At 39.0% G+C, this 18,224-nt stretch overlaps 1 protein-coding gene across 1 annotated transcript in view; it reads right to left on the bottom strand.

The window, feature by feature from the left end:
- LOC107263002 (glutamate receptor ionotropic, NMDA 2D) overlaps nucleotides 1-17,161 on the bottom strand; it is a gene marked incomplete at its 5' end in the record, with an annotated part of 38,389 nt that extends 21,228 nt beyond the window's left edge. Inside the window, 5 exon segments of the mRNA XM_015729786.1 lie at nucleotides 1,666-1,859; nucleotides 14,327-14,562; nucleotides 14,865-15,046; nucleotides 16,519-16,803; nucleotides 17,034-17,161. Of these exon segments, the coding sequence (XP_015585272.1) occupies nucleotides 1,666-1,859; nucleotides 14,327-14,562; nucleotides 14,865-15,046; nucleotides 16,519-16,803; nucleotides 17,034-17,161 (1,025 nt within the window).
- Between the last annotated feature and the right edge of the window lie 1,063 nt (nucleotides 17,162-18,224).

Below are 18,224 nucleotides of genomic sequence, written 5' to 3'. Positions count from 1 at the left end.
GGGGGGGGGGGTGAATGTGTGAATGTGTGATTTGTGTAGAAAATATTACTCGGGATTGACTTAATGTCCTCGTCACTTTTATCAATCGCTCCTTCCAAATCCGGATTGATTGCTTTCATTCGCGGACTTTTCGAATGAACTAGTTTCTTCAGTTTCTCTGATTCCATGCTAGGAATATCTATGTCCAGTTCGAATCGAGCTACGGAGAGTCGATATCTGTGATTACTCCATAGTATTTTATTCGTTTAAGATTTTTTTAATCCGAATCTTAATGATACAGTGAGATGATCCAATTCGGATCGGATATCATCTGTGAGTAAAAGATATTTGTCTATATTACAATTGAACCTAATTGGTATTTCAGTTATAAAAATATTGTAAATTTATTGTTGCACATAAGTGGCCCGCCCTGGCACCACTACTGTTGAGATGGGAGGATGATGAAAAAAAATGCATATCTCGAAATATAATTGCAATATCGACTTTTACAACTTTTTAACTTTTATTGATCTCAATCCAAAGATGCTAAGTCGATTGTCAAATCTTGGCGCCTCGAAAATGGTACTCTTGCCAGGAAAGATCATTCTCAGATCATTTTTGGATCCATGAAGTAGACTGAAGTTATTCTTTGTACATTTGAGCGCGATCTGCGGTAAAACATATAAATAAATTTAAGTACGGGTCAGTCTCCTACCTTTGTCAACCTGTGCGGGATTTTATATGGATCATGTAAAATGATCAATCAGTGATCCGTCCTGTATCTAAAATGTTCAGGCCAGACTTACTTAAAGCTAACCGTATTCAGAAATATTGTACTGATGCATGATTTGAACCTGATATGACATCAGGCAACCTGATCTAATTTTTGTTAGAGCTGGACACAGAATACTAAAATATCCTTCAGTAAAATTTAATCTCTGTCCACATATTGTACATAAAACATCCTTATACGTTGATTTATACACTGAATCAATAATTTTGATAACCCGCTATTCGTAGTTGCCCATGTTTAGTTATAAACATTATTTTACAGAAACTTGAATTCAGACATTAATTACTTTTATATATGAATCACCCTAAATATACATATAAATATACATATACTTAATAAGCCCAATATATCATATATAGGATAGTGCATGTGGTACGACGAGCAACACTCAAGTAATTATGAAGTTAGAAATGTAAAAAAGAGTTAAAAGTTTAAGGCTGTTACTCTCTTTGTTTATCCCTTCTTTTTAATAATTTCTCATACACATCAATCTCAATTGATCTATTTTCATTTATATTCCTTATTATTTTTTGTCTCTTCTTAGATTTATTCTACTGGACGTCATAGAAGTGTAAGTTGTGTAAGAGTGCAACGACCTTAAAAAGACTGGATACACACATTAAAGACAGATTGAATAACTATGCAAGAGCATGCATAGATATGAAACAGGCTTAATGCCATAGTACATGAAAAGGTGTACAAAGAAAATTAATATTTAAAGAAGAAATGTGAGGATTAGATATTACGAGATGCGTTGACAAGAAATCTTCGCAACTTAGGAATATTTCAACTAGCTATTGGTGCACACTTTGAATGTCATATAAATACGATTGAATGTAAGCGAATTGGCCAATTTAAACTATATGTATATAAAATGAATGAAATTAGCATACTTAGGCTGGGATGGTTTGATCCCGTGAACTTCCAAGTCCTTCTCCAGCTGACGTATTCTAATCCTCGCCATGTCCAACTCGTGTTTTACTTTCCAAAGATGTGTATCGCAAATAGGATCCCTGCATCTATGTTGCCTGAGAATGTCTTGCGCCTCGTAAACAGCTCCACGGAACGTCAAAGATTTTCCCATGCTCTAAAAAGTAAATGTTTGTTTGTAATTAAATTGTATGGACTTGGTGTTTTGCGATAAGAAGGTAAAAAGTTTTTTGTATAATTAATCAAAAATATATATGAGTCATTTTGTATCGCTCTATTCAAACTTTGATAATATGGTAGTGAATATTATATGACAATATATTAGGGTATGCTGTTTATTTGAAAACAATATATCTCTGTGGTATCGGATTTCTCTATAGGTTTGAAGAGGATACAGTTTGAAGAGAGAAGAAAATATTTTTGTCAACAATTCTTAATATTAGAGATAATTAAGTGTTCAGTTTAAAATGGACACTCTGAATAAATTTCGGTACTTAATGGCAACCATGAAATCGTTGTAACTTTTGTGTTAAAAGTTACAAAGGAAATAATACAAAATTATATGCAGGTTCATTATATTATGACTCTGTAAATAAAATCAGATCTTACATACACTGAAAAGAAAAATTACCTAAACTTATGAAATATTAATCGGGACGAACAAATTATATTTATTCGAATAGTCGCCATAAAATATTTTTCCGATAAAATTTAATAATTCTTTAGTGCATTAGCATAAAGCAAAATAATTTCGAACACGTTTTCAGAATGCAAGTTATACTTAAACAATATATATTATAGGATCCACAAGAAAACTTTGGAAGTGGACCAAGGACTCAAACCCTGATGGTGTTTCGGAAATGATTAGAGCAGATACTTGATTGAGTTAAAAGATATCATTTTGATTTAAATATAAAGTGTTTGAATCATTCTCAAAGAAGTATATTTATTTAGGGTCCACTTTTTTAGTGTAATTAAATACGAAATAATCAGAATCTGGATCTGGTCTCTATTACATAGCCACTCTTAGAAACAGCTATCTGGTGTATGGTCATGATAAGGTTTACGGGATAATGAAAAGAACTTTATAAAAGATACAATGAATTATTAGGACGGTAGTTTCGGATCAGTAGATATAGCACGTGCAGTAATATTGAAATTTACAATTAATATATATATGTTACCGTGAAAGACCGAAATCTGGAGAATGTCATCATTCACCGGTGAATGTCAACATTCACATAGTCGCTTGGTGTATGTCCGAATTATTTGCTAAATACCCTTATTTTTTACTTACACCGGTAAATGTCGACATTCATCATGCACTAATGGTGAATGTTGAACATGTCGGAGATATATACTGTAACGTGGCGTCCGTGGGACGGCCAGTTACATAAAAGCGTAGGCGTACGGAGAGCCGTCCCGCCGACGAAAGCCGCCGAGAGAATGCCAACGACGCTGAAGGTTCGAGGCGAGAGGAAGCCGGGGAGGAAAACCGGCAGCGCCGAGCCCGACGATCGGGCGCGCTCGGGTAAGATCGGCGCCGCCCAGAGACTGGCGGGCTGTGAGCGCCGAAAAACGGATAGCGGACCGAGGCGAGAGATAACGCACGAGTTCAGGTGAACTCGGGATTCTTCGGGAATCCTCGGGCCGGGGGGGCCAAAAGGGGCCCACTTCGTTTTGAACCATGAGCCGAGTGTGAGCGAGTTTTTGACAGTAGTGTGCGATTGTAGTTTTGGTTTTTGGTGAGATAGTGGTTTGGAAAGATAGTGAAATAGACGATTTGGCAATTCCCACGGACTTCGATTTTGGATTTTGGACTGCGAGAAGCCGCGAGAAAGCGAGCCCGAGAGAGCGATCCGGAGAGAACGTGAGCGAAAGGACGAGGGAAACAGCCAGGGACCACCAGAGAGGAATCCGAGTGCACCGGAAGTTCTGGTAAGTCCCATCCGATTACCAATTTCGAGCGAAGCCGCGCGCCGGCCGGAGATTGCAGCCGCCCGTGAGGAAAGAAAAACCGACTGCCGCGATCGCGTCTGTTGATAGGATTGTATCGAGTCGCGCTCGTAAGACCACCCGACTGTAATCGTTTACCTAGAACGAAATAAATGTAGATTGTTGAAAGCAAATCCCACCATGTCGATTATTTCGGAAAGAAGCCGACCGATTCCTGTGTAAACTCGACGCCCTCACGTTCCCCTCTACCAGCGCGAAGGAGAGCTAGCTGGAAGATCCGGTCGAGAAGACTCCCGGAAGTGACGCGTTGCGGATGAAAAATTAAAGGCCCGACGAGTCGGGCTGGTGCAAGGATGCACCTGGCGCCCAAGGGATCCGCGGAATGCCACGTTGGGGTCGCGGATAGGACGTAGGCCAGGAAATGCGTTACAATACATATTTTTTTCTCCGACTGAATTCAGTCGCTATAAAACGTCACAAGGGTGATATAACTTTGTCGCCTCTCTTTCTGAGAGGAGTGACCAAGAATAATTTCTCTTCATCATTAATTTTTAAAACGTCAAAACGTTTTAATCGTATGTAATCCAAAGGTGTGTTGCACTTAGTTTTAGCAGAAACCACTTCAGAAAGTATTTTAGAGTACTTTTCTTGAGAAAAATAAAAACAATTGTCGTCTCGTTTACCCGCAATTAATGTATTTAACTTTACAAGAAAAAGATCACGATTTACTGCAGTATCCATTTAGTATAAATTACGGTATCGCAAAAAAAAATTAAGAAAACGTTGCTCGCATCATCAAAGCTTGCAGAAGACTAACAAAGCTAACTAACTCCCAGCAGAACAAAGGATTTGGCAGGAGAGAGCCAATCGCCTCTTTGTCGGCTCCTCTCTTTCGGACCTCCACCAGAGCATATCTGTGATTGTCGACATACACCGGTGAGGGTCCGAATGTACAAAAATGTAATGAAATATTTAATCTTTCACCGACGTATTTGGCATGTGTTGACATTCATCGGTGAAAGTCGACATTCTCCATTTTCGGTCTTTCACGGTAACATATATACACCACCCAACTAAAGACTGGTCGTAAAGAATAAGCATCAGTGACAGTGGCCTATGCAGATTAGAACTAATCATGACGTTGCGGGTGACTACTAGCGCTCGCCGTGACAAAAACCCAAGTTATAGGCGAAGAAAAGTTCCTTGGTGACAGCTCAACATGTTCGCACCGAAAAATCTCGAAATTGGCTATACGGTAGGAATTTCGCGTGACATGGTGTAAAGTGCATAAATTATTGTATATAAAACTAAAATAACGACACATAACACATCTTTTCGTTTCATACATCATCAGGTGGAACGCGAACACAAATATCAAAGAAAATAAGATTAAATTAAGATGCAATACAACGAACCATATAAAAGCATCTCGTGTATTCATGAGCGTATAAAAAATTAACTTCTTTGACGTAGTTTTCAAACTAGCAATGGTAGACATTTACAACTGTTACTGTGCTATCTGCATCTTCATTTTTCTTATAATGTGTGCTCCAATTATCCGGTATATCGAAATCCATTTTCTTCAAAGCATTCTAATTTTGAAATTCTCTTTCTCTATTCTCTATCTCCACGGATACGCGCCAATCTGACGCGATCGTAAGGTAAGCATTAATACTAGTAAATTGGCTTCACTCATGAAAGCATTACTGCAGTAATAATTATAAATGTGATAAAAGATTTAGTTCTGCAAGAAAGTAAACGTCAAAAGTGAACATAAACAATGTAGCGGCGATAGGTACTTCGATCCCAATATCTCAAATCTGAAGTGGGTGACACGGCGTCACTGTTTATGTCCTACGTATTTACGTTAGAAACCACTGATGCACAAAAGATATAATAAATGTTAAATATTACAAATTTTATATAAATATATATCTCATAGTTTCATTTATAAGTTAATAGTGTATAATTACGTTGTTTTTTAAGTTGCTTTCTTAAGAAAACGTCTGATTTCATTCTATGTCAAATGGACGCGTGTCTGTAGAGATAGATATACATGAAATTTGTATAAACCTAGTGTTGAAAGCACTGGCTACATTAACAGAAAATAGTAAAATAAATCGTGTTATGGTATGAGTTCCTTGGATACTTTGAGGAAATCAAATTGGACACTTTCAATTCATATTTCAAGAAAACCACTCTTTTAATATGAAGATAGAAGTAGTGTAGACGATCGGCAAGCAATTCAACGACTCTGGTGCTCACTGTATCCTCAATGCTTCGAGTAAAGATTCTCGGCGAGCCGTGTCCTGTACGGCGGGTTGCCTGTACTTGGCGCGAGACTCGACCGAATCTCTTGATTCTAAAGAATGTCCAAGCTAGCCCTGACATTCAACACACATAGACAGTAAAACTAATATAAATATTGCCAAGATAATCGAAGAAAAATCGGAAAATGCATCTTCTCAACCTTTGGAGTTTATACAGGGTGTAAACGAAAGATACGACCAACAATTAATGGGATGTTCGGCATCGCGAGCCGAGCAAAATGATTTTTTTTAAATCTTCATACGACCAAAATTAACCGAGATATCGAGGGTTAAAGTTTTCTTATCTCAACAATGTGAAATGCACTGAAGAGGCGATGGATTTACTGTGCATTGTCTTATACGCACAGGTAACATCGACAAATGACAAGCGACGGAGAAAGTGCTTGGATGTGCTCGACTAGAAGTTAGCTGCAAGCCAGAGAGAAGAACAAAGCAATCGTTTACATGAAAAAGTTTTGATCAGCTGTTACGATGACATTCTGATCGTGCGTTCATGTGCATCCGCGCTTCGAATTTTATTTTCGGCAAACAGAACCAAGGGAATTTCTTATGAAATTTTATTTAATTGCTGAAATTAACAGAAATCGCCTACATGCATTCATTCATTCGACTACATACGTAAACTAATTGGAACGAAGATTCCAGCAAAAAAGCTAAAGTGGATAAAGAGCTAATCTCTAGTTCTTCTGCCATTCAAGATTAACTGAAGGGGGTACAGGACTAATGGAAATAAAAAATAATTTAGTTTCTGAGCAATCGAACCTGACGAAAAAGTTGTCTGGTTACTTTTTTTTTGCGGATGCAGAAATCTTGAAGTTATTGCAGATGCAATCTGCCAGGAGCCGGTGCGAATGCTTTCGAATTGTTTGAATGAACCAATGTGTATTTTCTCAACTTTTACTCAACATGTTCTCAAGTTATGCTTAACTTGTTCCCAACCTGTTTTCAACTTATAATTAACCTTGTTCTCAACTTATGCTCAACTTATGATCAACTTGTTCTCAACTTATACTTAACTTGTTCCCAATATGTTCTCATCTTGTATTATCAACTTATGATCAACTTGTTCTCAACTTATACTTAACTTGTTCCCAATATGTTCTCATCTTGTATTATCAACTTATGATCAACTTGTTCTCAACTTATACTTAACTTGTTCCCAATATGTTCTCATCTTGTATTATCAACTTATGATCAACTTGTTCTCAACTTATACTTAACTTGTTCCCAATATGTTCTCATCTTGTATTATCAACTTATGATCAACTTGTTCTCAACTTATACTTAACTTGTTCCCAATATGTTCTCATCTTGTATTATCAACTTATGATCAACTTGTTCTCAACTTATACTTAACTTGTTCCCAATATGTTCTCATCTTGTATTATCAACTTATGATCAACTTGTTCTCAACTTATACTTAACTTGTTCCCAATATGTGTTCTCAACTTATGCTCAACTTATGATCAACTTGTTCTCAACTTATACTTAACTTGTTCCCAATATGTTCTCATCTTGTATTATCAACTTATGATCAACTTGTTCTCAACTTATGATCAACTTGTTCCCAATCTGTTCTCAACTTATGCTCAATTTATGATCAACTTATTCTCTACTTATGATCAACTTGATCTCAACTTATGCTCAGCTTGTTTCCAACCTATTCTCAATTTGTTCTAAACTTAAGTTGAAAGCAGAACTATCCTGATGAAACCATTAATTCTATTTCGAAACGGTAGTAACCTGTTATTGAGTAGTGCAGCGCTTTTATTTATTGACTATTTAATTGATTTAACGAATCTAAATAATTAACGATATAGTGGCATATGGTGAGGGCATCCTATAAAAGGTGTTCAATGTGCCCACCCTGCTGTTCAATGCATGTTTGTGCTCTTCGTATCATGCTCTGGCGATATCTCGCAAGCATAGTGAGGGTAACGGTCTCAGTTGCGGCCCTAATGCGTTGGCGAAGGTCATTCTGGTCCAAAGGCAGAGTGCGGCTATAAATGTGCGCTTTAAAATGACCCCAAAGAAAAAAACCTAGGAGTGTCAAATCAGGTAATCTTCGTCGCCACCTCTCAGTTCCGCCTAAACCAATCCACCTTCCGCAGAACGCCTCGTTCAAAAATCTCAGAACACCTGCAGCACGATGTGGACCCGCCCCATCTTGTTGATACCACATTTGGCATCTGACCTCGTCGGGTATATTTTCCAACAAATGCGGAAGTTGATCGCGGAGGAGCTGCAGGTAACTCGCCCCCGTACCGCGTGCCGGTACCTCGATCGGACCAATATGTAGTAGTGAATGTTTAGTAAATTAATAAACTTGATCATTGCAAGGAGGGAGCAATATGCAAATTCCGCGACATTATATTATATAATATTCCGCTTCTATGGACACAACTTCCTTGCCGGTGGCTGATATGTTGGTGGAAGCGAGAGAGTCATTGATTTGAGTTAGACGCTTTCATACGCGCTACAAGGTCATTACACTTCCTGCGCCACTACTTACAACGAGTGAGAAGGACTTTCAATTTGGCCTATCACGGAAGGGGTTCAAAACGATCACCCACCAATTGGTCACCGAATATTCCAAATATCCCATTAATTGTTGGTCGTATCTTTCGTTTACACCCTGTATAAACTCCAAAGGTTGAGAAGATGCATTTTCCGATTTTTCTTCGATTATCTTGGCAATATTTATATTAGTTTTACTGCCTATGTGTGTTGAATGTCAGGCCTAGCTTGGACATTCTTTAGAATCAAGAGATTCGGTCGAGTCTCGCGCCAAGTACAGGCAACCCGCCGTACAGGGCACGGCTCGCCGAGACTCTTTACTCGAAGCATTTCTTGTACCTGTGTTTGGAATCAAATAACTTATGAACGGCTATGTGTGAGAAAAAGTTATTGATACATTCACTATAAGAATCAAAGGTTCTGAATCGATTGGCACCAAGTTTATTATGATTAGTGTACGAGATCAGGGCGTATTCACATGGCGAGATTATTTTATTTCAGTTCCGTCGTCGTCGTCATGGTGATCATCGTCGTCGTCGTCGTCGTCGTCGTCTTCGCACGTCCATCTACCTTGTTACACGATAGATGACGCTGACTGCTTTACCTTCTTTATGTATTTGTACTCTGGATGGTGTTGGTAATTTACGAATACACAATCCAATCAAATACACTTTGTACGTAAAGCTACCGTTCACACCAAATTTTCAGTTAATATAAGGCTGCTTTCACAATGGTAAAGAATTATTAAGGCTTCCATGTGGAGCACGTGTGAATGTGTGTATGTATATGTGTGCTTCGACATAGTTCCTCGTATTTTAGGTGACAGTTTTTGGAGATATAGGATGTCCAAGGAGTTCCTCTCCGTAGTTTCCTATATCTAGGTGTCGCATGTAAAAGTCCAGGGTGTCCAGGTGTTCCGCTCCGTAGTTTCTTGTATCTAAGTACTGGATGTCGAAGCCCAGGGTGTCCAGGTATTCCTCTCCGTAGTTTCCTGTGTCCAGGTGTCGAATACGGAAGTCCAGGGTGTCCAGGTGTTCCGCTCCGTAGTTTCTTGTATCTAAGTACTGGATGTCGAAGCCCAGGGTGTCCAGGTATTCCTCTCCGTAGTTTCCTGTGTCCAGGTGTCGAATACGGAAGTCCAGGGTGTCCAGGTGTTTCGCTGTGTAGTTTCTTGTATCTAGGTGTCGGAAGTAGAAGTCCAGAGTATCCAGAAAAGTGTTCAACGAGCGACGCTTTGGCGCTTCGCTTAAACTGTAGTATTTTCTCTGTTATTCGCACGGCCTGAGGTACGTAAATAATCCAGCACACTGTCCTCTGTTACGTTTACCAAACGGCTTCAACAAGCTTCTTTACTGCTTCCTGTAGTTGATTATGATTTAATGGTCATTTAATAATTAATAAAACTTTAGGTGATTCCTTATCGAGTACTACTTGGCGGGTACGTGCCAGGAATTCCAAGATATTTACTTTGAACGTAATAATAGTATCCTAAAACTATATATTTGTTATTAAGCTTTTATCGTGATTATTTTTGACGAGTTGTTGTTAATAAGCTCTATATAGGAGGTTGACATTGGTTTTGTGTTTGATGACTGGCATAATGAACGCAAATTTATATCAAGAAATGCACCGACCCGCGAAGTAGTACTCGATAAGGAATCACCTAAAGTTTTAATAATTACTAAATGACCATTAAATCATAATCAACTACGGGAAGCAGTAGTAATGTAAAACAGTAGCGAAAGCATTATAGGAAATTTTGAAAATACATATAAAATGGTGGGCTAGTGCTAGATCATGTAATAGGCAAACATGTAGTGAATTATCTACTTGGCCTCAATAATCTCATATCAATACTTATTATTAGAGGAATACACAGCACTCCTGTACTTGGCGTAGTTTTTTACATGTAAGTGTTTTTTTTGGGGAATCGGTTTTTTCATTGACCATAGGAAACCAAAAAACGAGATGTGCCCTTGGCAACACGCGAAATAAAAGAGATTGTTAGCAGCAAACTAATCAAGACTTATTTAATACGTTATATCTGTTATATCCCAACTATAATACTGAATATTTTCGAGTTCTATGGTTGGACGTCCACACGCTTCACTGTCATTTTCATCACGGGGTCAATGCGGCAATGCTTGTTCGGCTTTAATAGCGCCTTGGAGGACAGATAGCTTCGGTTTTTATTCGTAAGGTTGTCTGGGGCAGCGAGCATTTCGGCAGCACCGTTTGGCATATGTCAATCAGTTTTATGAGACCTGAAATGTCTGCAAGTCCTCGATGATTAGACCAGCGCCCTTCTCATGCATTACGTAAACGGAAATCTGAAGATCCTTTGTCCAGGGCATATTCATACACACGTCCCCATTTCAAGAAAGGATTCAAGGCATGACATGCAAAGGACTGCCCTCTCCCTTGTATCTAGAAATTTCGCCCACGAAGCTCTTTTAAAAATTGGTCTAGAATTAGTTACACTTCAGTTATTTCAACTAAAGACAGATCACAGTGTAAACAATTAATAAAAAAAAAGATGCAAAGTAAAACTTTGCACATTGCTTTCTCATTACTTTCCACTTTTCACAAAGCCACCTCTATGAGGAAGTACGTTGATCAATTATGGCTTCCTCGTAGAGGAAGCTTTCTGAAATCTGAAAAATAATGAGAAAAAACTAAATTTTGTCAAATAATTCAAAAACACGTAACACCCGAACCCCATTGCCGATTTCGGCCAAAGTCAGCACCAAACAACATTGAACGTACCCGCACTTATGAAAAACTATTTACCTATATATTGAAAATTTTACGGAACTTTTTTTTTAATTCATTTTTTGAATTCAAAAAGTCATACAATCTAAAAATCTGTATATATTTTACCAAAACTTAGAACAGATGAAGGAACTGCTACTTTAAAAGTGCGCAAAATTTTAGCTTGATCGCTCGAACGATGCTTGAGTTATAGACAATTGAATTATTGAAGCTCTGCGCGCGCACATACACACGCGTGCACGCTCATGCATAAAGACATTTTTTCTAAACCACTTTTCTCGGCTTTTTAGACCATGTTAAGTATTCTGACATAAAAATCTCGAAAACAAATGTTTTTTTATGAAAATAGCTTCTTCTATGAGGAAGCAAAAAGAATGTATCATCAATTTATCACAATCAGATTCTCCTTCCAAATCGGCTGTCATCATCATTAAATCTAAATCAGTTGACGGAGTTCACTTTCCTCTTCCGACGCATTTTACAACACCATTAAGGAACTGAAAGCTAACATTATAACATTAATAATATCATGAACTTCAGAGTCTTTCGTTTGTTTAACAAGGTAACAATGTCTCAACTAACGGAATCGTTCAATCGCGTCAAACTCAGCTGGTGGGTTTGTCGTGAATCATACTGTATAATAAACGACCAACATGTTTATTCTATATAGCATTGTAATCATTTCGTAAACTCAATGTAACCTGAGAGACTGAGCTCATACGAAACGGCGACGAGTATTTCCCTACAAAAATAATTATAGAGTCGGCGCTTATATAGCTGGGGTTCAGCATGTCATGTAGCTAAAGCGCTCCACGCGATGCTCGGGATGTAACATACTATTCATTCGTAGGTGCCAACATTATAAATAATAAAATAATACATACAAATATCTAAGCATCGACACAATTGTTAACAAACAAATAGTATCTGTTATATCATTACTTGGAATTATATTTCGACGCATTTAAAATCAATTGACAATGACATCTTTAAAAGTATATCTTGAAAGGTTCAAATCAGAGTATAATAAAAAAATTAGGCCAATAATGGATCTAAGAATTAATTCATAGCATATCTAGCGTAGATAAATTATTGATTAACAAAATGTTTTAAACTTGTAATTGGCAACATCTTGATATAGGTACTGTGACGTGATTTTTCGAATCACGGCCCCAAGGCAGTTCAGGTTACCGATACAGATAACGTTCTCGATTTCTGGTTCCGTTCGGGTCGCCACCCTGCTCAGAAGCTACGCTTTCGGGTTGATTCGTATAGTTATGTCAAGGCTCTCGTAAGATTTCGTCATTGTTTAGTTGAGGTCGAGGTGCTCGAATCTGCCGTGGGGAGATAGTCTCGACGTACCGAGTTGCCCGGCAGAGGAGAAGAACCGACAGAGACGTCTCCACGGACCGGCAGAAGCCCGGGTGAGATACCGGTGCCCCGCTGGAGATGGACAAAGGGCTGTAGAGCGGGCGGAGGTAGTTTTGATATGGTTAAGGGCAGAAGAGGAACCTCCTGCCCGAGTTAAGGATGTGGTGCCCAGCTGTCGCCCGATGCCCTGGGGAAGCGGCCGTGGAGAATCTCCAGAAGTTACGTACCGATTCGTTAAGGAACGCTCTCGACTTGGTTTAAAGGGACGACTCGAAGAAGATAGAAGAGTTATCGATTAAAAGGCTCTCGACGAATCAGAATGATTAGTTATCGGATTTGGCTATTGTCAAAGCAGACTGTCTCGGGGCACCGGTCGAGGTGTCACGAGCTGGCTCGTGCTCCTGTGCTATCTGTTGATAGTTTTTCTTGCCGTGTTTCGCTACGGCGTAGCAAGTTCTCGACTCGTACAGTTCTCACGTTGTTCTCGCGGTATCCAGGCAATTCTATGAATTCCTGGGAGTGTTCCGGAGGTGCATTGCTGTGCCTTAGTGCAGTGCTCGCCAGAGTGTCCTTTGGATACAATTGTCGGCCTCCACGGATTAGCTGCACCAGCTCCGGTGAGGACTCCCAATTTATTAATTGGTGAAGGGATCTCGATAGATAGTTAAGATTCGTTCTGATACGTTCTCGGTTCGTCGCTCTCTGTCTCTCGCCCTATTTGCCGGACTCTTACTCCGACCCTCTCTACCTCAACCTAGCAGCCTGAGTGGCCGCGCATTTCCGTAACCGCCCGCTTCCGTTGGTGCATCCAGCTGCGTTTGATGATTTAACGCGACCCCAAAAATCGACCGGATCCGTTAAGCTATCGCCTCGTCTGTTACATAAAAATTGTTCAACGTATTGAATTCATTTTGTTGAATTTTCAAAAGATTGAAAGTCATTTTAATATTCTTTTCAGAACTAAATTTTTCTATTCACGTTCTGGTCAAAGTACTAGCAAAAAACAAATATTTTAATATGGCAAGTAGCGGAATAGGAATTTCAAGAGTAATGGCTTATTATAAGTAAGAAACGGCATCCGGGACGTTTTGTTGTAAGTAATTTAGTTTGACAGTGAATCTTAACTTTTCCTTTCCGAAACAAACCTTTTGACATCATACTATTTATGATTTATCATATACCTCTTTTAAAACTATGTAATTTTGTCGAAAACATTTTTTTTCAGAATGCAACTAAAAGTATAATTCCATGCTTGTGCACGATAATTTTAAATATTTCTTATGTAACTCATACATGAAAAGTGCTACTTCTCGTGCCTCCAAAGTGTGGCGTAAGTGGCGCTTTATAACTAAGGATACGATAAAAATGCTGCGCATGCGCAAATCGGCCCAATTTTACATTATCGCACTAGTGCTTTCTTCTCGCACTAGTGCGATAAAGTAAACTTTGTTCTCGCGCTGTCATGAAATGCATTCACTTTGGAGGCCTTCCTTGCTTTCCTTATGGCTGCCTCCTCCAATCGGGAGATGTGTCAGTCACTTTGGAGGCACAAAAAGTAGCACTTTTCGTGCATGCGTTACAGAAAGTATTATTTATAATGTGCTGTTGGTAAGCTAGAGACTTTTTTTAGAGTATATCTAAAATCCATAAAATATGAAAAACATAATATGTCACTTACTAAGCTAATTAACGCGCAGCAACCACCACGATCGCTCTTGGCCAAGTGGTGCCTCACGTACTTGAAGTAGAGGTGCTCAAGAAGTAAGAGCACTGCGGCAATGAGAATACCCGTCATTAGCAGTAAGAACGCGCTCAAAAACTGTTCCAGAGCGAGTGGATCACTGCTCTTCTGTACTTCTTTTCCAGGCTTGCAAGTCCCTGTCATCCAATATCTACGTAGACGCTCCAAATCACCTGAAATTTTATTTTAAATTGTGGAACATGTAAGGCCTATACAGGGTGAGCTATCCTAGACTTCGAATCTGAGAGACGTCTATTCTCTACTCAGACTACCCTCACCCTTCCATTAAGATGGAGATGTCTCTTAATACTTACGACTATGCAGTACCGCAACTAAATACATTCCCTCGACCCTCACGACAGTTTTCTATTCGAAAAGTTCATTCAGTTATTTGTCCTAGAGAATAGGCCTTAACCAGACTCGAAATCTAGAATAAGTCATCCTGTATATGGAAATGAATTTCAGTTAGACTCACCGTTTTCTCGAAAGTCGAGAAGACGTTTGTTGAACATTTGGACGTATTTTGAATTCCTTGAAAAAGCTAAACCGTATCCTGTCATGGCGTACCATGATCCAACAGTAAGTAACCTGCAGTCTTCATCCTGTGCCACGAGATAATCGAGTACCGTGCCGTCATAGATAAACGCGTCCATATCCCTGAAAAGGTGCAACAAAATATGTGTAAAACATCGGTTATATAATTGTTTAATTAAAGAAAGTGATAATAAAGTTCAAGTGATATACTCAAATAAAGTTTCTTGTAAGAAAATTTTCGCATTTGCTTCGTTTTTCCTCTATCTCTAACATGTGAATCACCACCATCATGAAGCCAACAATGAGAGCCACACCAAGGAACCACCAACAGAAGAACAGTGCGCTACTGTAGCTCCCAAAAAGAAGGCAGAGAACGTCTACCGGATCCGTACCGAAGGAGTCTCGGAGGCAGGGAGACAGGAAAGAGGTGCGAAAGAAAAACGCACGTGTTTCCGATCGCGCCCTTTTTCGAAGCGTCTACCATCACCAATGGAAACATAGCCGCCGTAAGCGGAGAACGTCGAGGAGACCCGCCAAGGAAGTACCAAAACTCGAAGGCAGGCTATCATACCTCTTGTAGCAAAGGATAATATCGAGTAGGGGACGACCGGCAGGACAGGACCCGAACTGCCAACTGGAGAGCTTCGGAAACAGAGAGGTCCGTCCCGATCGAAAGCAATATCGAAAGGCCTGGTCTAGTAGCCGCCCTGAATTACGATCGGAAGGTTCGCAATGATAAGGAGCATTCCACTGAAGGGACGCGTAAGTCCGAAAAACGAGCATACCGGGATAGTAAACAGTCCTCCAAATCCGTTCGGATGAATCATCGATCGGTGAATACTACAGCGAATTAAAAAGCTTTCTGAAAGGAAAATGTACCGTTTACCTAGGTATGGAAGAATAAAGTTCTCTGAGACAATTTAAATTATAGCGCGCGAGGACGACACGATAGGTGGCACATACAGCAGCACTTCAAGACTGAACGAGTCTTCCGTCGTGACGTCAAGGGTAGGCACTTAGCTGCAGACAACAATACGCCGAACTAAGGGTTCATTCTGAGTCCAAGCGATCCGTTTTACTATCGTAATTCGACGGGGAAGCGTATTGTTTTCCTAACAAATAGTATACGTTTCTCGAATATTTGGTTGACTACCACTGTTTGTTCTTCGTTATACTTTGCTATTGGTAATTGACTAACTTTGAGGGAATCGCATCCCTATCGCTTCTCGACTGCGAGGCTCTGTGCTTTCCTTTTGTTTTCTTCTTTTTGTCAAATTATCTCGATGATTTATTAGTTTTATTGCTTTAATCGATGTTTCTGTAATCGTATGTTAACCTGTCTAACTCATTTATCTGCTTGTCTATCTATCACCTGTATTGATATTTTGCCTATTGTCTTATACGATGCGCTGTTTATGACCGAGTGATCCTAATGAATAATTGGCACCGAACCTTAATTTTGTCTTATCGTGTAATAGATGGTTGCTTGGGAGTGTCGACGTTTGTGTGCGTGAGTCTTGAGTGGATCAAATAAATATCACAATATCTAAAGGATTCATCCTAATTGTATTATAATGTATATTAAGAAAATTCACCCGCTAATGACGGCTTCCACTCCTTCTGCAACACTGCTCTTGTTAAACGACCTCATGTACGCGTGCATCTCTTTGAAATATTTGGCGAGAGTGCTGTCTGTATGGCTCCATGGAATTGTGCCAAACTTGAACATTGGTTTATGTGAGAACGGTTTGGCCAATCTGTGATCATCCACGCCAGTAAATTCATGAAATTCTTCACGGGTGATCATGAAGGCTGCCAAATTGGCAGTGTAGATGGCAAGGAACACCACGGCGAACATGGCCCATACGTTGGTCATGAACCTGATGTACAAAAAATTGTTAGAAATAGTAATACAACACACAAAATGTATACTTAATGAGGCCGCAACCAAAACTTTAGCTTTAAAGAAGCCTTTCATTGTGAATCGTTAAAGGTTGCTCCTGAAAGCATTCTTTTTTTTTAATTAAGATTTGAATTTTTTATTATATTAAATTTAATGTCTTATGATCGTTAAATTGAACTTCATTTAATTGGATGATTTGAAACTCACCTAGCAGTGAATCCTCTTGGTGAGTCTACATGAACGGCTGCTTGAAAAAGTACAGCCCAAACTAGCCAATAAGTACGAAAGAGGGAAAATCGATGATTCGGCGATAAATTGATCTGCGATACAGAGCGCTGAAATAAAATTTTCATTTGTTGGAATATTAAGATGCATTATAAGCATACATACAACAAATGACTTTGCAAATAACTTATTTAATATTATTATTCCATTATGTGAAAATATAGAAATGGAGCACTCGATTGTCTCCTTCAGCAATCTCAAATAAATGAATGTAGTAAATTATGTATGTATAGTCGACCAATAGGTCAAATCAGAGACTTACAGAACTATTTAATAATTATAGTAACCCAAAAGTCCTCCCTTTGAATTGTCATATATCTGACTTCTGTTAAAACCATACATACACATATACTACGTATACATATACACCATGAAATTTATTTTAATGGGCATCGTAACCAACTCAATAATACATATCAAATATATGTGGGTACTTTTATACGAAATTCAACGTTATAACAAAATTTTGATCAAAATTATTAGGTTTTACTTGAACTGCTTTACTTTAATATTTCTCTATGAAACCCTCCAATTATATCACAAACTAAACACAGATATATATTAATACATCAGTGTCAATTTAAGAGTATTGCACTAATTGAATTACCTCATCCATTAGATTTTCATCGCGCAATCACCAACACTTACTAAGTACACCACTAACTTGATGGAACAATAAACTTGCAACTCATGTAAATTAGATATATGTATGTATTGTGACGTTACTTCAGGTCACAATCTGGAATTGATTAACTTTTGTTTTTATCATGGTGGACGTATTGCCGTCCTTTAATATCGTGTTACGTAAATTACCAGCCAAGAACTCCATGGTCATAATTTTCCAGAATTATCGAACATTAGGCTAATTTCTATTATAAAACCATTTCATGCGTTACGAATTCGGCTAGAACATATAACATTATCATTTCGCTGGAGGAGGATCACCACGAGACTGCATTGGGATGGTGGAGAACGATCCAAAGTCATTAGACGCCCCCACCCCGCCACCGATGGCTCCCGAATTGAGTCGGCGATCGACATGGAGAAAGGCATCACCATGGACCATCTCGTTCTTCTCGTTACTGCCAGTACTAATGTTCCGAGAGGGGATCA

The sequence above is a fragment of the Cephus cinctus genome, unplaced genomic scaffold, assembly GCF_000341935.2.
Source record: "Cephus cinctus unplaced genomic scaffold, Ccin1 Ccin1_scaffold0131, whole genome shotgun sequence".
Lineage (NCBI taxonomy): Eukaryota > Metazoa > Arthropoda > Insecta > Hymenoptera > Cephidae > Cephus > Cephus cinctus.
Note: the sequence above shows the minus strand (reverse complement) of the source record. Positions and strands in the feature narration are given on the sequence as shown.